This window comes from Dryobates pubescens, chromosome Z (genome assembly GCF_014839835.1).
Source record: "Dryobates pubescens isolate bDryPub1 chromosome Z, bDryPub1.pri, whole genome shotgun sequence".
Classification (NCBI taxonomy): Eukaryota; Metazoa; Chordata; class Aves; order Piciformes; family Picidae; genus Dryobates; species Dryobates pubescens.
This window is the reverse complement of record NC_071657.1, coordinates 29,741,623-29,764,992: the sequence shown is the minus strand read 5'-3', so window position 1 is coordinate 29,764,992 and position 23,370 is coordinate 29,741,623. Positions and strand designations below refer to the sequence as shown.

Here is a 23,370-nt window from a genome sequence, read left to right as displayed (position 1 = left end):
TCTTTCTTTACATCTCTCTTTAACAAGGTCTTGTAGGACCCACTATACAGACCACTTAAATGAAGTACAATAAATGAGAAGATACTGTAAGATTAATTCCACAAAACTTCACTTATACATACGAAGAGATTTAAACAGAACCTGTGGGATATTTTGGCTCACAGGATTTTTATGCTTTGTTTCATAGTACATTTTACTAAATATGATGCAAGAGACTGACAGTCTGACAAAAACTGCTTTTACTGCAATGTTTTTTTCAGTGGTTAAATAATTTGTACATTGACACAGATAGTCTGTTAAAGAATGTTCTGACAATGCAAAGGGCATTTCATTTATATACTGTGTTTATTCTGAAGATGAGATGTGCTTCTGTAGGAATTCATAATCACTGGTATTAATCCCTAAAGAAACAAGTAAATCTGGAAACTGAGGATAATCTGTGGATATTTATCATTGAATTAAGGTTAATGTAGGTAGAAATTCACCATTAATTTCATATACATTCATTTAATATCATCCGGTTTAGTTAAGGTCCAATTTTTTAACAAAACTTGTTCACTTTTAGTCTTATTTAGTACTACAAGGGACAATTACAGTTTAAGGGTCTATTGTTTGTACTCCTATAAATTCATATTCCCAATGTATGTTTTAATTAATATCCAAGATAGCAGGAGTTTATTGCAAGTTAGTACATACCTCTTTCCTTTAGATCTTCAATGTATGCTTTCATAAACTCTTTTTCATATTGCTCCCTTTCACGTTCACTTTCTGTAATTTCTTCAGTGTCTTTACATACAATAGTTTCAACTGGGCTGTCCTTAAGACTTACGAATCTAGAGAGAGTGTAACAGCAGAATATGTGTAAGAAGCTTATGGACATCACTGGCCAATATGAATTATATTTTACAAGTGGATACTACAGCCAGAAGGGGAAACATAAAGAACATTTGTTCAATTTCTGCATTATAGCATTTTTAGGAAATATTATTAGAAATAAGAATTGCAAATGTCACCTTCTCCATACTCTACTTTCCATATAAAAATTATCGGCTTTATCTCCTTCTTTTAAGTTATCTACATGTATCATTATTTGCAATAACAGGTATGTTCCTTTAATATGGAACTTCTGAAAGACTACTTTGTAATTTCATATCTGTCAAAGAGCAGTAAGAACTTCCTGTCAACATTTGCCTAGAAATCTGGAATTTTGCCAATATCACTTAGTTAATAATATGCACCTCCAGTTTTTGATCACAATTACTTCTCTTCTACAGTGCATGACTAGACATGAATTACATCATATTTTCAAATATCCTAAAGCTACACATTTCAGGTAGAAAAGTAGATGGTTTATATAAACAGCTCTCAGCATTATGAAAATCTCTGATGATATTACCTCTGCAAGAAGGGGAAAAATCAACAAATTTGCTACTTTCAAAATAACAAATGTTCCAACAAATCATATGGCTTTATTAAAAATCTCATGAGTTGCTGTGAGTCTGTGGTTTGATGACCTTGGCTGGCCAGCTGCCCACTAAGAAGCTTTCTCACTACCCCACCTCAGCAAGACAGGGAAAGAATATATGATTAATAACTTACATGTTGACACAAAAACAGCTTAATGAAGAAAAGCAGAAATCATGTGAAGAAGCAAAGCAAAGCCAGAAAAAAAAATTACAGTCTTCATCAACAGGAGATGTCCAACCACTTCCTGGGAATCAGAGGCTTGGTAAGTGTAATGGTTGCTTTGGAAGACCTTAATAACAAATGGCCCATCTCCCTTCCTTCTCATAGCTTTTATTGATAAGCATGGCTTCACATGGTATGGCAGTTCGAGTCAGCTGTCCCAGCTATGTTCCTTACCAATCTCTTGTTCACACTCACCCTGATTGCCTTTATGGGGGAGGGTTGGAGAGACCTTCTTGGTGCTGTGGGAGTCACTGTTCAACAGTTGTCAAAAACCTTGATAGTTTATTGACCCCATTCTAACTACAAATGTCAAGGCCAGCACTGTAAGGGCTGCTACGGTGAAAGCTAACTCCATCCCAGCCAGACCCAGTATACAGTATCAACTAGTTTCATAATCAAAGACCTGAACATCACCTGACTAAAAGGCCTTTTAGTCTCATCCTGTATGCAGCAATGAGGTGATCTTTCAAAACAAACAAAATATGGACTACTAAACTCATGTGAAACTGTTTAGCCTTTTAACTAGCCAAGTCTCCCACTCTCAGAAGCATACTTTTGGCAGCACTGAGCTTATCAAAAGCTGTCAGATTACTGGTCCCATTCTGGGCCATGGTTTTTCAACACCAGAGTCAGAGCTACTATGACTAAGTCTACACAGGAATAGCATTTTTAAACATACAGATGCAAAATATGGAGAATTGGCAGATGAAAATCAGAAATCTGCATTGCCTGTCCAATTTCTAACCTCTCCAATGCTTCCTTACAGCCTCTGACACAAATCAGCTCAGAATTCGACTAACAAGTATGGTAGAAACTGATGCTTTTGAAAGTATTTCTTCTGGGTGCATGTACCTTATCTGCTTAAGACATATTCCTTTCCCTCTCACTTACTTCAAACCTGTGGCTGACTCACAGATGGCTGTAGGTATCTCAACCAGGTCATCACCACTGACAACTAGAAGACTGAGCTTTGGCATATTGACTAGAGCTCGAGGAAGATAAGTCAGCTTGTTTTTCTGCAGAAGAAGTGTCTGCAGCTGATCTAACCTGTAGAAATGGAAAACACAGATAACTTAAAACAGTAATTTCAGACAAACATCTGTGCATAATAGCAATACAGACTTAATCTTGTACAAAAGAAGAACAATTCCATGCATCATTTTTGTCTTCTCAAATGTTACTCAGACCATACTTTCTAAATTGTCATCAATTTAAATTGAAATCTATAGTCATGGGTCAGCATTACAGACATTAATAGCATGCATCTGAAAAGAACTCAGACATATGCCCAAAATAAAAGGTTACCAAAATTATTGTGCTGTTGTTGATAGAACATGATATATGCTGGAAAAAATGAAAATATGGGTTACCAGCTCACACCATTGACTATATGCTGATTTCTATTGACTAGGTGTGCCCATGCTAGGCAATATTTTCCCATCTACTGTTTTTCACTAGTATTTAGTACTGTAGGAAGCAAAAGAAAGACAAGATCCTGATCACATGGCTTTTGCAGGTTGTCCCACTGAAATCAATTTAGCAACAACATTTTGTGGAGGAAGGCATTTGGCTTCTTTTACTTTATTTCCCCTGGCTTTTTGTAATACAATAACAATTTGTGTCTGAGCATTTATTCCTTGGAGCATATAGGAGACAGAAAAAGAACAGCAAATTGACAAAACATTTCTCTCATTTGACCAGAAGAGCCTGTTATTAAAACACTACTGCAGGCTGTTGCTTATCAGGTCCATATGTTTTATCTGACTATAGCAAACAATTTTAAGTAAGGCTTTGGTTAATTGCATCTTTTCTTAGATCCCCTGGGGGGAAAAAATGGCGGGTTTATGCTGTTGCATATAGAACACAGAAATTATTAATACAAACTAAGGCTTCAGTAATGCTGTCATAGCAGTCCATGAATAATGTCCCAGGAATGTCCTTTTGTCCAGCAACAAATGCCTTACAAAACTTAAGGTCAAATGAGTTTTTCATGACATTTCTTCTGCTTCAGGGATCTCTATTCCCAGATCAATAAATAATTCATACATTTATATTTTTTTCTTAAATTTCATCATTCATTATATTTGTATTATATATAAATTCATTCTTAAATGTTGTTAATATGTATTTTGGTTTGCTTATGTCTGTATAACATTTTGTAAACCAAGCTACAACAGAATCCAGAGTGAATGAACAGGCACAGGAATGAGAAGTTATTTTTCAGGCTAGCCAGTCTGATTAAAGGGATCAGCATGATTTTTTTTTTTTTTAAAGTCTTTTTAATATATTTCTAAATTGAGTAAGTGCATCTGCACTGCATATATATTTCATAGTAGGAGAGGTGGAATTTCAGTGTGGTTTGTTTAGTTTTTTTTAATCTTGCCAATATTTTTCTGTTTTAATGACAAAGTGTATCAGGTCCTTTCAGTAACTTAACTATGCTTTATTTCATCTTTCCTTCTACCCCTGTACCCTCCAGAAAGATACTGCTGCCAACTTCATATGGTGAGTCCCTTTCGCTGGAACTGGGACAGAGTATACCCCATGAACTTCCCAAAGAACAATGCCTGGACATAATGACTAATTATCATGAATATAGTAAATACAACTAGTTAACTGAACAGTAAAGACATTGATTGTGCAATCTGACATCAGTGAGGTAGAAAATACAGTTTCTGTTCTCTGACCTTCTTTGTCAATAATAATGGTAAACTTTACACACAAAATTACTTGATGCATTTCCAAATGCAACTTTTTAAATATATTTTTTCATTAATGGTGTCTCTTGGAAGCTTATTACTTTCTAGATTTCTTTGGAGTTCACAGGCTTCTCAATGAATTAAAACATAAATTACCTGTCTATATCTTCTGGGAGATCATTCAGGTTGTTGCTGCTAATATCCAACCACTGCAAATTAGACATCCGGAGAACACAAATTGGAATTGAATGGAACTTGTTTGCTGACATATCCACAACTGTGACTTGTTTCAGGTTACTTAGCTAGAAAGAAGTGATGTTTTATTTTAGTAATATTTTGCCAAAATAAGAATAGCTTTTTTTTTTCCGTTTAATTTTGCCAACCTTATCTCTTAGTCATCATTTCACGGGAAAAATAACTGCCTCCCAAAGTGTTCATCATCATTCTAATTCTTTTATAGTAGTGCAAGAAATTTTTTCATCTAAAAACCCCCTGTGCTTTCAGAAAATACCAAAGCTGGAAAATGAAACTGTCAGGTTAAGTCAACAGAAAGTCTGGCCCAATATTTTTCAAAAATCTTTAAAAACACTTTTTCTATACTGCAAATGAATATTATATAAGTTGAACTAGAGATATTTTATTTTAATACTTCTAAAATTTATTACAAGTAACACACTTTTAGCACAAGGAAAGTTAACTGTAAATGTAAAATACAGCTGGTTTTAAAAAAAAAAAAAAAAAGTGTTAAATAAAGCTTTCCATGTACTGAATCAATTACACTACTAGTGTTCACAAAGTCATGCAGTTAACTAAAGTCAATGTCAGGGGACCATAAAGGTAAACAAAAAAATAGGTACTTTAGGATTTACATTATGACTGAGCTTCTAATCATATGTCACCATCACAATCTAGTTCTACAGACTTTGAAACAGAAGAGAAAGTACCCCACAAAAAAAAATTTAATTGGTCTTTGCCTGAAGGTTTCTTAGAATGTAGAAAATAATTAGGAATCAAAAAACCCCAAATTAATACATTTTCCACTTCCAAAGTGAGCAAGCATAACTTAACTTACGTTTAAAAAAAAAATGAAATCAATAAAATATATTCTGAATATTTTTGAAGGACTTTTAAAATTATTATTTATTAAGAATCAAGTATATTATTTTGTTGTTGTTTTATTTCATGGCTAAACTATTTCTTACTGCAGTACTGCTGGAGTTTCATTCTTCACACTGCATTTACTTTGTCCATTCAAATTATTGTCACAACTCCAAGTCCCAAGCAAATTTTCAATTTTATCTGCACTCATAACAATTTGCTAAAACTGCTGATACATCTCCCTCAATAAGCACTCCCCAAAAGTAATTTACAAGCACAGAGTTACAACAATGTCCCACTGGATTACACGTCACCCGAAATATACTCAGACTATGCCCAAAGAAGAAAAATGCCACAGTCTCTAACAAATTGACATCACTGTTCATCCAAGTTCCCAAACACTGCAAAAGCAGTCACTTGTCATGCTGCAGTAACTTGGTAACATAAACACTAGTTGGTAAAATTACTTTAGTAACTAGTTCTGTATATTTTCCTCAAAGTGATTTATTATGTTAAATATTAAAAGTAACATTATTCAAGCAGTATTATTTTTTTAATAGCTGTTTCTAATATTTTTCATATAGTATTGAAAAGTGATTGTTTTAACATTTGATTAGATAAAAACTATGACTTTCAGGAGTTTATACTCCCATAAAAATGTACCAACAAAATCTAAGCCACTGGACTCTTCATACAAAGTTTAGTTCAACATGTCACACAATATATGGAGCTGTGATTGTATTCTATAAGCTACAAGCCCTCAGTACTTGTTCTTGTAGTGTAATATTTAACAAAAACTGTCCATTTTCTGTAGTGTGTTGAAATTTAATGGAATTTTTATTTAATTTGTCTCTGATACTTTACCAACAAATGTGTATGATATATGATCTATTGGAAATTATGGTAGCTATTTATTATATTTTTCTAAACAAAACCATGTATACTTTATTTCTTCTTGAAGAACTGATGGGGTTTTGCACCTTTATAACATTTCATTTTCCTCTTGGTATTTTCCTCTATTGTGTGACTTTGCATCAATCTGTATAAAAGCTTTATGCAAGCTCCACTGAAAAAAACAAAACAAAAACAAAAACAAACACAAACAAACAAACAAACAAACAAACAAAAAAACAAACACCACCACCAAAGGAAAACCCCATTATATTTTACTGTCTTGCTATGTGGACCTACTTATTGTGGTCCTTATGTTTAATCACTCTGGTCATTTTTATTTGAAACACTTCCCCATTTTGCATCTCTTAATAATTTTGTTCATAGAAATAGTTCAGATATCATTGTAGGACTCTATTGCTTCTCTTTCTTTCTGACAGTAAAACCTTCATTTGAAAGAAAAGGACACCAGATTCTCAGCCAAACAAACTATTTGATTAATGGGTGTGGGTTTATTTTTGTTCTGCTTTTTGCTCTGAAAGGGACTGACTGATAAAGTTGTATGAAAGTTTATCATGAGTTGCCTGCTACTTAGCACCAACAAGTGAAAATACATAATGTCTAGCCTTCCCACAAGATTACTGTATTTTTCAATTGCATGTAAATATTCTGCAATAGAAATGATATCTCATCCAAGTCAATATATGACAAGACATATGAAAGCTTAACCCAGAATTGTCTATGAAAGCATTACAAATGTACTCTTGCACAGAAATTTCAAACTCAAAGATTTCAAACAAAATATGAACCACTTCATCAGGATCAAGTTACTCTATATGTTTACTCCCGAAACACACAGACTAGTACTCAGGATCTAATCAGGTTACCAAAAGCAGTATGGTGTATATGACAATGGAGCACCCTGGATGAAAACCACCCAGCTGTGCACATAGATCTTGTGTGTATTCAAATCAAACCTTTCACAAATCTGTAAGTGTAACCTTTTCTATATTCACACTAACATTCATGGATAAAAGCACCAATTAAAGAAACAGGATACATGTATCTCTTGTGGCAAAAGATATCTTTCATTCTACCACTGGACTTCCAAAATGAATTCTTGAACATGAGGAAGGCATTTTACAGTCAATTTATCTCTTAATAACAAGGTACTTGTTCACATATTTTGTGACAAAACCCTCTGAAATGTAAAAATGCATGCCTAAATGCAGCATTTCATTTGGTGGTGGTATGAAAAATTAAATCCAACATGTGTGGGAACAAGTCTTTGCCCAAATGACGTTATTCCAATTTTGTAATACCAAAATCCTAAATCTTCTGCAGAGTTAATGTGGAAACAGACTGTTATTCTGATGCTAAATTATTTGCTTGGAAGTTTAATGCTATTGCTTTTCATCTTTGGAGAATTGCCATCATTCTAACACCTAATAATAATCTAGCTATGATTATCTAAGCATAAAAAGTTAATGGGAAGGAACTTTACATTTTATTAGGGAAGGATTTTTTACACAGAGACCTTTCATAAAGTCTGCAACATATGTGAAAGCTGGTTGCATATGCAGTATTCACAAAAAATATCAAGAACTGATCATTCACAGGTGACCACACAGCAATAATAGCAGGAGTATCTTTACACACTTAATATCCCTAAGAATGTGGCTTCATGATTTTAAATTTAAGTATGGGAGTTTTTCCAAGCCAATACATGAGTCACAAGCATGAAATTAAGTACAACTAATTATTTTCTTGTCTGAAGCAAAAACATGTCTGCTTTCTCAAAAATTAGATTTATGGTGACTAGATGTGTTGAATTTTTATAGTATAAGTGCTGCAACTACATGCGTTCTGCAAATATTACACTTCACCATAAAGAAGTCATCTTCAAATCTCCAAAACTTGTAAATTAAGGACACACATTAGAAGGAAAACTGGGTTCTACATAAGTTAATTACAGGTTTATTATCAACTTAAATGTATTCAGTACCTCACTTTGGGTGTTCACTCTTCATAATGATTCTTAATTAATTATTTTAATTAAAAGCATTAGAAGAGTAAGAGCAGCAACGGCAGCAGCATACAGTCATTTACTGACCTCTCCAGTATTTTTGACTAATGACTATCCTTTGAATATATTACAATAAAATTTTAAGATATATTCTATTCTTAAAACAAGAGATGACCCAAATTGCTCACTTTCAAAAATAATAGAGACAACCCTCAAAACTTCTTTCTTATCTAGCCCAGCATGCAACAGCAACTTAATTATAATTTATGCTTCTACAACAATTCTATTTTTCCATGACAAAACACTATGACCTGTGAAGTTACCTTTCTGATTTTAAAAACTGAGTATGTTCATTTGAGCATGTCCTGAAGCCCAGAATATCTAACTATATGTCAAAATGGTGAAAATATTCAGGAGGAAATTTTATTCTCTAGCAACTAAGAAAAAGCATTATAAAGAGATATGACAGCAAAATAAAGAATTATAGCACACAGTTTAGTGTTTTTGTTTTACAGTGATAAAATGGTAAGTATTCACTTGGAAAATATCAAGGGTATTTGAAAAGATATTTTCTGTATAAGAGAACTAGGTAATGTCATAATATTGCCAGAAGCAAAATAAATAATAGGGAAAAAGTGAGAAAAACATTCAAGTGAAGCTAAGAATGGGTATGGCTCTAACCTATTACTGTAGCAGCATTTTGATGATTGATGATGTAATCATTTCACCTTCTGCATATTGATGCTGGGCAACAACAACATATTCCTCCACCAGACTGAGAAATACACATACACATTTTGAGAAAAGACTTCTGTGGAATATCTGCCAGAAATCAGGTTGCTGAATACATATAAATGTACATGTAAAATGGAATATTGAGGTAGGGGGAAGATATTCTGACTTCAGCAGCAGAGATCAGAAGGTTTGTTATTTGTGAGTTGCCTCCTATCATACCAGGAATAAACATCTCCATGTGTTTTTTAGCTCTGCAAACAACTACTTTTTGCATTATGGCAGAGTAATCCACTAAAATGTCCAAGATTCTTGCCTGCTATAAGGCTGGGAGCTAGAGCAGTCTGACAAATACCACTAACTGGCTACCAAGCAGGAGAACTCTGCAACTTGAAGCTGGATTTATTTGATCTTGGAGTATCATAAATAATATTTCCAAATCCAAACAAGTCATAATGGAGAAAGGTCTGGTTTACACCCTGTAACATACCTGGCCATGAATTAGACCTTATCTACTTAACTAAAATGTCTATCACCAAAATTATTTTTCTCTTAATGTCACAGACTATGCACATGCAATACACTGAGAGTACACAAACTCCTAACTAAGAACACTATCAGCAATTGATCACTACAGTTCACAGTTTCATCAGTTGCCAGGTTTACAGTCAATTTTCTCTTCCTCCTTTTCTTTTTTCATAGTGTTGCTAGATACACACAGGAATTTTTTATGTACTTTCTTTCAGATGGTGACAAAACTAATATAACAGAAAAAAAAAAAAATTTAGTTCATCTCTTCCCAAAGGACGTTTTTCTATATTTATTATAACAATATGTCTGGGAGGATTTGTCTTACTCTGATGCAAATACGTAAAAACTGGAAACATAGATCATATTAGTAAAAGACTCAGATATGGGAGAGCTCTCTTCCTGACTTGGAAGAAAGCATGGCACACATATTGCATGCGCAGTGGGTGAAGGGTTTGCACAAATAGGTATTGGGCTACTTCTTAAGAACTCATTTGTGCTATTAAGAGTGCAGCTCTATCACTTCTTGAGTGTTTTAGGGCTTCATTGCTGTTTTGCACTACTCCGCCCAGAGTTTGTCCAAGTGACCTGGGTGTGTTCAAGTAGTTAAAGTATTGAATTATTGGGGCAGTTGTTAAGTAGCTGCTAATAAAAACATAACTGAATACTTCTTCTTGTACTTACTTATGAAAGCTTGTAATGAAGCTGGGCTTTCAAGGCTTGTTTTATAGGATGAATTCACCTGATGGGGAACTTAGGCAAATCTGGTGCAGGCACTGGATACTTTGCAGCCCTCCAGTAATACCACTGAGCCATATAATCTTTGGGACTGCCCCACAGATAAGAACATAGTAAGTGTACAAACCTTATGTGCTTTTTACTAGAAATTTGTTGAAGTTTTTTTTTTTTCTTTTTTTTATTATGTTTTTCCTTTCCTGAAACAGTGTAAGCCCAGGTGTATTTCAGACATTCTTCTGTGTCCTGTATGAAAAAAAGCTGCTTCCAGACGCTTTTACTACCCAGTCCCTTCATCAACTTATCTTTACTTAGCTACTCATTGCTGCTGGAGACTTGCATTCCCTTAGTAATTTTGTTTTACTAGTAAACAATAAAAAATTTGTCATATCATGTGTAATTTGTATATCATGTGTAATGATAGACAAAATCTTCCATGATTGTGGCATTTGACAAATACATATGTAATTTGACTTGATGATCTTGAAGGTCTTTTCCAACCTGGTTAATTCTATTCTAGTCTGTTCTATATGAAATCACAGATTTAACAAAACTATGACTACTGAAAAAAAAGCTTAAAAGGAACAGCAGTTATTATTAACAGCACACATCTAAAACTGTCAAGACTTTCAAAGTGGAAAAAAAAAAGGCAAACAAAGTAATATGGAGAAGTATCATTAATAGTTATGACAAGAAAATCATAGAAAACAAATAGAAATGCAATGGCAAGAAGTGATTTACCAAGGTTAAAAAATATGTTGGAGAAAATATAATACAGTTTTCCTGATTTCTAGCTTGAGATACTAACAAATATTCCAGGTACATACTAGGAAAAGTCACAGGCATCTATCATGACATTCTTTGATTATGGTAATAAATCTAGTGAGAATTTAAAATGTCCTTTTTTTTTTTTTTTAATAACCTACTTATTTCCTCTGTTTCTTTAAAAAAAAAAAAAAAAAAAAAAAAAAGTACTCCAACATTCTTCAATTCTGATGCATCACATCAGGTCTTCTAGTCTAGTCAACCTTTTTATTGCCTATAACCAGCATTTCAAAGACCATTTTGTATTAGTAACCTAAAGTCTTGGAGACAGTTTCTGAGAATGAAAAGCATTTCCACTGCATCAAAGGTAGTTTGGGGTAGCCTGGTCTCTTCTCAGCCAGCTCCCTTCCCTACAAGGAATGTATTCAAAGAGAAACAAAACAAAACAAACAAACAAACAAAACACCAAAACCCACACACACAAGACAAAACCAACCACAACAGAAAACAAAACAAAACCAACTAAACCAATCAAACAAGCAAATAAAAAGGCAGAAAATAAGAACAATAAATCTCAAATGCCAATGCCCACGTCTTATTCTGACACACACTTCTAATTCGTTGCTGCCTCTGTGCCACCACTATCACACAGGTCAGACATAACTTTCATGCAACCAGCTTTATATTTCAAGATGAGACTAAATAGCAGCCTCAAGACAGATTGGCAACCTGAGAAAGCTGCCTGACAGGACTGAAGTTAGGAGTCACAGTTCTCCTATGCCCACTTTGTGGTGCACAATCTTTCCAATAATATAGTAATTTAATCATATAACCAGACATAGGGGAAGTCCTGTCACAATCATACACATTCTTCACACAGATTCTACATACAGGCAAGCACCAGGCATATATGACCAGCATCCACATTGTCAGTGTAAACCGATGTGTGGGTCTCAGGCTTTGGGTCAAGGAATTTGGCAGATGAGGATTAACAGTATCACCTCAAATTAGTCCAGTGAACAATTGGCTGATGTGGCTAGAGTAACACGGATGATAAGAAAGCAAACAAAACATATGCCAATTAAAAATAGGTAGGAAGAAAAAAATTGCTGTGATCTGGGAACTCTTCCTGTAAACCTGTGTTTACACCATGAAGGATGAACTTACTTTAACCTTTCCATGCCCTTTGTAACTTGTATTTTTATTGTTTGTAAAGCTACCCACATCCTTCTAAAGTCCAGCATTAGTGACCAGCTCTGTGACTAGACACAACAGTGAATTAAATGGATAATTTGAACAGTAGGTGAAGAGACGTCTTTTTTTATGTATACTTGTTCTGAGATTTCCAGCCATCAGTATCTTAATCTGAAACATTGTGCTTTACACTGCAGTTCAGAAGCATGACAGAGTTCCAGATTTGCGAGCAGTTGTGTTGTCATCTCTTCAGTAAGAAAAGTAGGAACCACTGGGAAATATCCTCCACTGAATTCCTTTGCCCCTTCAGCATCACTTCGACTTCATATTTGGCAATCTTACCAAGTGATTTTTACAGCTGTGAAGAGTTATCAATCTCCAGCATTATTCTTCTTACAGAATACATAATAGTTCTCATTAGCTTCCACTTTATGCAATAACAAATAGTGTGCTTTCCCCAGAACCTCACTTCTGACTCTCATCACTCCACAAATGTGGGCTTTCATCTTTAATTGAAAATACGTAACTGTGATAGTGCTATGTATTTGTTTTTCTCTATTTTTCTATTTCTATTCAGGAGTGACATAAAATCTGTCTCAGAATATCTCATCCATGAATGACAGAGGTATAATTAGGGTTTTGAAAACCTGTTTTATTATTGGATTCAACCAGATCTTGACCTATGTATGAGAATGGCCTATTCCTCAAAGGGAAAAAGATTCTAGGAAGGCAATTGGCAGGTCTCATTGACAGGGCTTTAAACTAGATTCAAAGGGGGAAGGGGCTGAAACCAGTCTCCCCAGGCAGGAGTCTGGGGGTGGTAAGCTAGAGCCAGAGATGAAACCAGCAGCCCAGCTGAAGTGCATGTACACTAATGCACGAAGTATGGGCAACAAACAAGAGGAGCTGGAAGCCTTGCTGCATCAAGAAAGTTATGATGTAGTTGCCATCACAGAGATGTGGTGGGACAACTCACATGACTGGAATGCTGCAATTCACGGCTACAGGTGCTTCAGGAGAGACAGGCAAGGAAGAAGGGGTGGAGGGGTGGCCTTGTATATCAGGGAGGTACTAGATGCCATTGAGCTGGAGATCAGGTACCATCAGGTTGAGTGCCTGTGGGTGAGAATTAGAGGGAAGGCCAACAGGGCTGACATCCTGGTTGGAGTCTGTTATAGACCACCCAACCAGGAGGAAGATGTTGATGAGTCATTCTATAGGCAGCCTAAGGCTGTCTCAAGATTGCCTGACCTTGCTCTCATGGGTGACTTCAACCTGCCTGATATCTGCTGGGATCTTAACACAGCAGAGAGGAGACAGTCTAGGAAGTTCCTACAGTGCATGGAGGACAGCTTCTTATCCCAGGTGATGTGTGAGCCTACCAGGCGTAAGGCTATGCTTGACCTCCTCTTCACCAACAGGGAAGGGCTGGTGGGTGATGCGGTGGTCCGAGGGTGTTTAGGGGCCAGCGACCGCGAGATAATTGGATTTTCAGTATTCGGGCAAGCTAAGAGGGGCAGCAAGGAGACCTCCACTCTGGACTTCCGGAGGGCGGACTTCAGGTTACCCAAGGAACTAACTCAGAGGGTTCCTTGGGATAAAGTCCTTAAAAACAAAGGACTCCAGGAGAGCTGGGCCTACTTCAAGGAGGAACTCTTGAAGGCACAGGAACAGGCTGTGCCAATGTGCTGGAAGATGAGCTACCGGGGCAGACGGCCAGCCTGGATAGGCAATGAACTTCTAAAAGAACTAAGGGAAAAAAAGAGGGTGTATCATCTTTGGAAGAAAGGTGAGGCAACCCATGAAAAGTTTAAGGATGCTGCTAGGTGTTGTAGGAAGAAAATTAGGGAGGCAAAAGCACATTTGGAGCTTAGACTGGCCTCTGCCATGAAGGACAACAAAAAGTCCTTCTATAAATACATTAATAGCAAGAGGAAGGGCAAAGACAACCTCCACTCCTTGGTAGACATGGAGGGGAATGTTGTAACAAAGGATGAGGAGAAGGCAGAGGTACTTAACACCTTCTTTGCCTCAATTTTTACTAGCAGAACAGAATGTCTTCCAGACAGCTGGCCTGCAGAGCTGGCAGAAGGAGCCAGGGAGCAGCATAGTTTTCCTCTGTTCCAGAATGGGGTAGTTGGTGATCTGATCAGCAGCTTGGATCCCCACAAGTCCATGGGACCAGATGGGATCCATCCTAGGGTGCTGAGCGAGCTGGCAGATGTGCTGGTCAAGCCACTCTCCATCATTTTTCAGCAGTCCTGGCTCACTGGAGAGGTCCCAGAGGACTGGAAGCTGGCCAATGTGGTGCCCATCCACAAGAAGGGCCGGTTGGATGAGCCAGGGAATTATAGGCCTGTCAGCCTGACCTCAGTGCCAGGCAAGATGATGGAAGAGATCATCTTGAGTGCAATCACACAGCACTTCCAGGATGGCCAAGGGATCAGGCCCAGTCAGCATGGATTTAGGAAGGGCAGGTCCTGCCTCTCCAACCTGATCTCCTTCTATGATCAGGTGACCCGCCTGGTGGATGTGGGGAGGCCTGCGGTTGTAGTCTACCTGGACCTCAGCAAACACCGTCCCCCACAGCAAACTCCTGGCCAAGCTGTCAGCCCATGGCTTGGATGGGAGCACACTGCATTGGGTTAGGAACTGGCTGGAGGGCCGAGCCCAGAGAGTGGTGGTGAATGGTGCCACATCCAGCTGGCAGCCAGTCACTAGTGGTGTGCCCCAGGGATCAGTGCTGAGCCCTGTGTTCTTTAACATCTTTATTGATGATCTGGATGAGGGCATTGAGTCCATCATCAGTAAATTTGCAGATGACGCCAATCTTGGGGCAGGAGTTGATCTGCTAGAGGGCAGAGAGGCTCTGCAGAGGGACATCAATAGGCTGGACAGATGGGCAGAAACCAGCGGCATGAGATTGAATACATCCAAGTGCCGGGTTCTGCACATTGGCCACAGCAACCCCATGCAGTGCTACAGGCTGAGGTCAGAGTGGCTGGAGACCAGGCAGGTAGAGAGGGACCTGGGGGTGCTGGTAGATTGTAGGCTGAACATGAGCCTGCAGTGTGCCCAGGCAGCCAAGAGGGCCAGTGGCATCCTGGCCTGCATCAGGAACAGTATGGCCATCAGGAGCAGGGAGGTCATTGTGCCCCTGTCCTCTGCACTGGTTAGGCCACACCTTGAGTCCTGTTTCCAGTTCTGGGCTCCTCACTTTAGGAAGGATGTTGACTTGCTGGAGTGTGTCCAGAGAAAGGCAACAAAGTTGGTGAGGGGTTTGGAACACAAGCCCTATGAGGAGAGGCTGAGGGAGCTGGGGTTGCTTAGCCTGGAGAAGAGGAGACTCAGGGGTGACCTTATTGCTCTGTACAACTACCTGAAGGGGGGTTGTAGTGAGGCGGAGGTTGGTCTCTTCTCCCAGGCAACCAGTACCAGAACAAGAGGACACAGTCTCAGGCTGCGTCAGGGGAGGTTTAGGCTGGAGGTTAGGAGCAAATTTTACACAGAGAGAGTGATTGCCCATTGGAATGGGCTGCCTGAGGAGGTGGTGGGGTCGCCGTCGCTGGGGGTGTTCAGTATGAGGCTTGACAGGATGCTTGGTTCCCTGGTTTAGTTGATTGGGTGGTGTTGAATGATAGGTTGGACACGATGATCTTGAAGGTCTCTTCCAACCTATTCTATTCTATTCTATTCTATTCTATTCTATTCTATTCTATTCTATTCTATTCTATTCTATTTTTGCAGAAACCAAAGCTGGAAAGTACCAATTCTCCTTTCCTGCCACTAAATTATTTTACTAAATTCATGCTTTTTATACTGTCATGACCATGTTGTAATGTTCACATTAGGTCGCTTTGCTTGTTCTTAAGTCTGTCATTCCCAGGTGGGGGTCGGTCTCTTCTCCCAGGCAACCAGCACCAGAACAAAAGAACACAGTCTCAAGCTGCACCAGGGGATGTTTAGGCTGGATGTTAGGAAGAAGTTCTTCATAGAAAGAGTAATTGCCCATTGGAATGGGCTGCCCAGGGAGGTGGTGGATTCACCATCACTGGAGGTGTTTAGGAAGAGACTTGATGGGGTGCTTGGTGCCATGGTTTAGTTGATTAGATAGTGTTGGATTACAGGTTGGACTCGCTGATCTCAAAGGTCTCTTCCAACCTGGTTAATTCTATTCTATTCTATTCTATTCTATTCTATTCTATTCTATTCTATTCTATTCTATTCTATTCTATTCTATTATATTCTATTCTACTGAAAAAAAACAATTCAGAGTGTGGAAAATTATTTTACTTTTATTGAACTCATAGGAAAGGAGGAAGAGCGTTCACTAGCACCACAACATGGAATTAGACATGGCAGGGTTCTCCCATGAAGTGGTCTGTTGTTCTTAGCTGCTGACTTGCTCTGATACTATATTAGTTAGTTATCAGTTTGGAAGTACAGTGTCCAGAATAGGATCAACTGACAGACACACTTTCCTGTGTCTAAGTTCATAATCCTGTTTCCTAACATAGACCATGCCCTTCTTTAACCCCTCATCTATTAAAACATTTATGAAAGCTCCTCCATGAATCTCCTCTGACACCTAACACCTTTGCACCTGCTCTTCTGGCTTTCACACTCCTCCTGCTAATGTTTGATGATACCAGTTCCACACAACAGCTGTTGGCTTGCATGGATTGACTGCAGTTTGGCCAAATGTGTCGGAAAGAAAATCATCATGAATGCTAAGGAAGTTCAAGAGTAAAAGCACTGATCAAAGAAGGGCAGATGAAATCCTGCCTAACAGAAGAGTACCCAAACCAAGCAACTGGAAAAACATTACTATGAAATGTATGCACAGAAATGCTGTCATGTAAAGTCAGCTAGACTTCTGCCAGTGATTTAAAATGAAGAATTTCATCAGAGGTTGGCTTAATGCTGTTGGCTTCACAATTTAAAACTTAAGCCTTTTATTACACCAGTCATCTCTGTCATGGTCCTGAAAAAAAAACCATGCAAAGAAAATTCATTTTTTAACAATCAAATGCACAAATACATATATTTTGCAAATTTCTAAAAATTCTACACAGTGAATATTTTACTGATCATTTTGAATCTCATTGCATGAGAGAGAAGAGATAAATGTGTGTTCTGGTGACTGGACAGGGAAACCCATTGTGTATTGTGTATTTAATTTTTACAGAATTTTATAACTGTTACACATATTAAAACAAAATATTACAAGGGAAAGAAAGTTGAATGTTTACAGCTTTGAAGAATAACATGCTGGTAAAACAACCTGTCAGTTTACATTTCTCTTGAGACTGATAGTGTCCTGCTTGCATAACCAGGGTATTGCTTTGGGGAGTGTGAGTCACAGACCACAAAGACAAGTTACATGGAAATATCTAGTGAGGACCTGTTTGAAGTCTCCTCACACTCTAACAGAAATTGTGCCTCTGCTCCTCTTGCTCAGTGCTTTCATTTGCTGAATAGGACTGGTCAGAGAAACAAAAACAGATCAAAAGAGACTGTTAAGTACAGCTGCTAATTCTGAGGTTTAAAATATCTTGTGAAAATATGTTAATGTATAAAAAAGTTTTTTATGTCTGTTCTAGATATGCATGTGATTTAAAACCTTAGAAGACCAATGTGAGTGCTTAATGAATCTTTAGTTATATCAGGTTGGGGTTTTTTTAGGATTCAGAGAGCAAAACAGTGTTTTTTCATAGACTGAAAGAGCTCCCAGTGCCCAGGTATAATAAACCAGACAAGGAAGGCAAGAAACCAGCATGAACGACTCAAGACCTGCTGGTCAAATTAAAGGGCAAGAAGGGGATGCACAGGCAGTGGAAGAACATTTCTGTAGGGATAGTTTTAGGAAGGCCAAGGCACAGCTGGAGCTCAATTTAGCAAGGATTAAGGAGAATAATAATAAGATCTACAGGTATGTTTGCCAGAAGAGGAAGGTCAAAGAAAGTATAACCCCTTTGATGAGCAAAAATGGTAAACTGGTACCAATGGACAAGGAGAAAGCTGAGATACTCAACATTTTTTCATTAGTCTTCCCTGGCAACTCATATTCCCAAACCTTGTGATTTGATGGACCACAAGACAGGGACCCTGAGAGAAAAGTTCCTCCCAGTGTAAGAGAAGATCAGTTATATGAGCATAAGGAGAGCAACCTGAACATATATAAGACTAAGGGATCTGACAAGCGGCCTAAGGAAATTGGCAATCTGGTGAATTCCTGGTGACTGGAAGAAGAGAAATATTGAACCCATCTTTTAAAAGAGTAGAAAGGAGGCCCCTGGGAACTACTGACCTGTCATTCTCAATTCTGTGCCTAGGAAAGTCATGGAACCAATCCTGCTAGGAGATACACTAAGGCACATGGAGGGCAGGGAGGTGCTTTGAGACAACCAGCATGACTTCACCAAGGACAAGTTTTGCTTGACCAACCCAGTGACCTTCTGTGATGGAGTGACTTAGCTCTTGCCCTGAGCAAAGGAACACCTATGAATGTCATCTATCTGGACATCTGTAGGGCTTTTCATACTCTCTCACACAACATCCTTCTCTGTAAATTGGAGAGAGATGGATTTGATGGGTGGATTGTTCAGCAGATAAGGACTTGGTTGAATAGTTTTATCTAGATGGTAGTGGTCAAGAGACCAAAGTCCAAATAGAGATGAGTGATGAGTGATATCCTTCATTCTGTTTCACATTTTTATCAGTGGCATAGGGGTATGGAGTGTACCCTCAGCCAGTTTACAGATGCCATCAAGATGGTTTACATGCCTGAGAGACAGAATGTCATCCAAAGGGACCTGGGCAAGCTGGAGAAGTGGACCCATGTAAATCTCATGTGGTTCAACATGACCAAGTGTACGGTCCTACACTGTGGCTGAGTGTGATGGGTTACACCCATCCTGGGGAGAGGGCTGCAAGAGCCCTGCCTCCCCCAGAGGACAAAAGAAACCTGGTCCAGGTGAGCAGAGAGGGACTTGGTTTCCCTTCCCAGGATGCGGGGTTCCCAGTCCAAAGATGGTCTATTCCACTCCCCCTTCCTGTCCAGCAAGACTATAAAAAGGAAGATGCTGAGGCCATTTGCCTCTTCTGCCTTGCCTGCTCGAGAGGTCAAACGGCTGCAGCCAGTCTCCTGATTCATCCACATGGTCAGGTCTGGCCTCTCCCTGCTGCATCCATGCTTCTCTAAAGGACCAAAATCCATGCACCTCCAGGGAAATATAAGGCCATCCAGGCTTGGGTTATATATTTTCCTATTTATCCTATTCCTTACCCTTGTAAACCTTCCTTGTTGCTGCTATACATACACTTTGTTAAAAAATTGACCTCTCCTACTTCCAAACTGACCCCAGATTATTTTTTGGTAGATTTACCTCCTTCTCTTTTCCCCTACCCCTTCTTTTTTTTCCTTTTCTCTCTCTTTTCCTTAGCAGGGAAAAGGAAAGGGGGCCAGGGGAGGAATTCTCAGTTTGCTACCATCTGAGCTCTTAAATTCCAGTTAAGGCTCAAACCACTGCACTGAGGAATGAAGGGATTGAGAGCAGCCTTGTAGAGAAAGACTTGGTGATACTGGAGGATGAAAAGCTGTGCTTGAGTCAGCAATGTGCACATACAGGCCAGATGTCTAACTGTATCCTGGGCTGCCTCAAAAGCACAGCAAGGGAGAGGACTCTCACATTCTTCTCCATTCTGGTGAGACCCACACTGGAATACTTTGTCCAGCACAAGAAAGACGTGGACCAGTTAGAACAGGTTCAAAGGAGGGCTGCAAAAATGATCTGGTGGATGGAGCATGTGTCCTATGATGAAAGGCTGGGAATGCTGGGGTTTTTCAGGCAGGATAAGAGATAATTCTGGCAAGACCTTATTGTAGCCTTTTAGTGCTTAAAGGGGGCCTGTAAGAACTAAGGCCTATTGTGACAGGACAAGGTGCAATGGTTTTAAACTTAAAGGTAGACTCAGACTAGATATAAGGAAGACATTTGTTATGGTTTGCCCAGGAAGGTTGTAGATGGCCCATCCCTGGCTGATACAGCCATTCAAGGTCAAGTTGGACACAGTTCTGCACAACCTGATCTAGGTGAAGACATCTGCACATTGCAGAAGGGTTGAACTAGATGACATTTAAAGGACCCTTTCAACACTATTCTATCATTCTATTGTTTTGACAGAATTGACATGGAAACACAGGAATGTAAACAAATGCTATCTTTTCTCTTATTCCTTCACTTTGCATTACTCAGACCTCACAAAGAAAACATTTGAAATCACTTACTGGGAGTGCCCAGATGTGGTATTGAGCACTGTTTAAAGCAGAACAACTTTGCAAAGTCCATTTTTTATATATTTCAATATCAGAACATCTTGTAAGCATTTTTGCTTGGTGGTAGTGTGATGTGACTTGCCTGTCCTGTTGAGAGCATGTGCCACACCAGAAGTTAGAGATGGAGGATATGAGAATTTCTTCATCTTCCTGTCCTGCTCATTAAAGTGTCTTCAGATCACATCTGTAGATACTTTTGGTTGGTGTAGTATTATTAGAAGAATTTTATAGCATGGAAGAAGAATGGCCCTTCAACACAGCAAAGCTGTCTCTGAGATACCAGCACAAAGCAGGTATTCTGTCACACACAGGAAATATTAATAGTGTAATTCCATAAACAACTGTAAAAAGTAGTATTTTCTGAAGGAAGCACACCTCAAAATAAGGTCATAATAGTTTTTTCTACAAACCTGTATCAGAAAATATGTTCTTTATAATAAAATTTTTACTCTTAGAATGATACATTTATTGCATAGCATATATGAAAATAACTATAAGAATTCTATCCAACAGTCAAAATGCAAATGCAGGCACCCTAATAATTCTTACAATCACACACAGAAGGTAAAAGACTTTTCTTTTTTTTTTTAATAGTCCATTCCTACCCTCTCTTCTGCATGGGGAGGATATGCTATGATGTTCCCTATGCTAGGAGAGGCACTGTATGATGTACATGGAATGCTTCTCCTGATCATCACAAATTCACTTCAAATTTTCCAATTTTCTCAAGGAAGATTGTGACCTAAGCTTCATAGTGCACCTTCTTCTATTCAATTGTCTTACTGAGGTAAAGTGTCTGTTAGGATCTGGCTGCATAAACATTAATGACACATAGGTTGACTTTTCTAACATTTACATTTTATTTCAATTTATTTTTTCACTCATATCCAGAGAAAGGAATTCTAAATTTACAAAGGTAGATAAACCAGATTTGAATGCTGATGCAGAGCTATAAATCTGTTCTACCAAAAGATTTACATTGCAATTAAAATTAATACTTCCATTAAATGGAACTTTTAAAAATCTTTTTTAAAAGTTTTAAATTTGTTTAAAAATTTGTAAAATGTTAGGCATCCAACAGTAGAAGTGAGAAAACGAAATGGAAATGTAGACATTGAACCAGGTTGCTCTTCCGTAGGCATAGCATGAAACGGCCTTGTAAAAGACGAGAGCACACACCCTCAGGTTTTTTAATGGTAATGGAACATCAGAATACTTCATTTTAAGATTCAGTGAGGTGTCTACAGAGTGCTGAAAGTAGCTTTTGAAAAGAGAAAAATCTTCCTACAAGAAATGAACATTCAAGCATGTGCTTGTCCCTTGATGTTATGGCGCAAGGCATGCCTCATGGTGCCAGAGTACACCACAATAGAAATATATTATCAAAAAACCCAGGCATTGAGCATACAAGTTCATAGTAGGCTGATACAGCCCACGAAGCACCTTGCATTAGGACAAGCAGAATGATATGGGGAGGTGGGGGGTTTCGTTCCCCACACACTGAAAAAGGTGGATATATTGCTACCAGATATTGAATCTATTACCAGAGAATGGAAATCCAGAGATTTCAGTTCTGCTAGAGCATCTTAACATATCTCTGTTACAGCATACCTCAGCTTAAAACAGCTACATTGAAAAATTACATTGGTAGGTTAAAAAGACAAGAACTAGAGTTGGCATACATGATGAACATCTGCTTAACAACTGTAATTTACCTGAAAAGTTGTACAAGACAAAGGTGCTTGGCACCTGGTGCCAAGCAAAGGTGCTTGTCTTTCCTGCAGTTTCCTCTCTTACAAAACAAATTAGCAAACTTAACAGACATAATTCACATAGTCGGTGAATTTCATTTGTGGCTGACTAACAAATGCAGGTAGAGAAATAATGAATATGCCAGCAAAAATGCAAACACATATATGGTAGCTATCTTCACAAATTGGGAACTTCAGTTAAAAATTGGAATTTGGCAATGTTGTATGGTTTTGTATCAGGAATTTTGTGATCCTGTATGATTTTGTATATTAATCTCAGATCATCCTCTACCATGTCTGGGTCCTCTCCCACAATATTTTGAGTCTATTAAAAAACAAACAAACAACAAAAAAACCCCACCTGAGCAATCAAATAAACAAACTTTCTAGAATAGAAAAGAAACAGGGAGACCAATTACTGAAGAAGTAATTCAGTCTCAGAATTCCAATGATCACTTTATGGGTCTGTTAAAAATTCTTGACTCAATTGCAGCCATGTTATCAATCTGTTTTAATCCAATTTTGCTTATGTTATCAGTGTCTCTTGGGCCATTATTCTACATACAAAACTAAGGTAAAATTAAACTTTGATCATTTTTGCTGGGCTGAAGTTTTCCTTTATTTCTTTTGACTAGCTTTTACACTGGAGAATATTGTTACTCCTTTCATGCATTTCTTTAACCTTCCCAGTGGAATCTTTTAAATACTTGAAAATCAAATAAAAATTGAACTTCCTAAAAGATGGCAAACATGAAACATTTTTAGCAACTCCCTTGTTTTGTGCATCAGTTGCCAAGTTTTCTAGGTTTTTTGGTTTTTTAGTTGTTTTTTTTCCCCTAGTGCATTTCCTGGAATGCATGGATGACAACCTCCTCCGCCAAATGGCAGAGGAACCAACAAGAAAATGTGATGTGATGGATCTTG

At 38.1% G+C, this 23,370-nt stretch overlaps 1 protein-coding gene across 1 annotated transcript in view; it reads right to left on the bottom strand.

Annotated features, from left to right (window-relative positions):
• Positions 1-345: 345 nt before the first annotated feature.
• Positions 346-23,370, bottom strand: part of LRRC2 (leucine rich repeat containing 2) — a 65,377-nt gene continuing 42,352 nt past the window's right edge. Inside the window, exons 5-8 of the mRNA XM_054177754.1 lie at positions 4,545-4,690; positions 2,581-2,736; positions 697-833; positions 346-401 (exon numbers count right to left, since the gene is read on the bottom strand). Coding sequence (XP_054033729.1) covers positions 346-401; positions 697-833; positions 2,581-2,736; positions 4,545-4,690 — 495 coding nt within the window. The remainder of the gene's footprint in view (positions 402-696; positions 834-2,580; positions 2,737-4,544; positions 4,691-23,370) is intronic.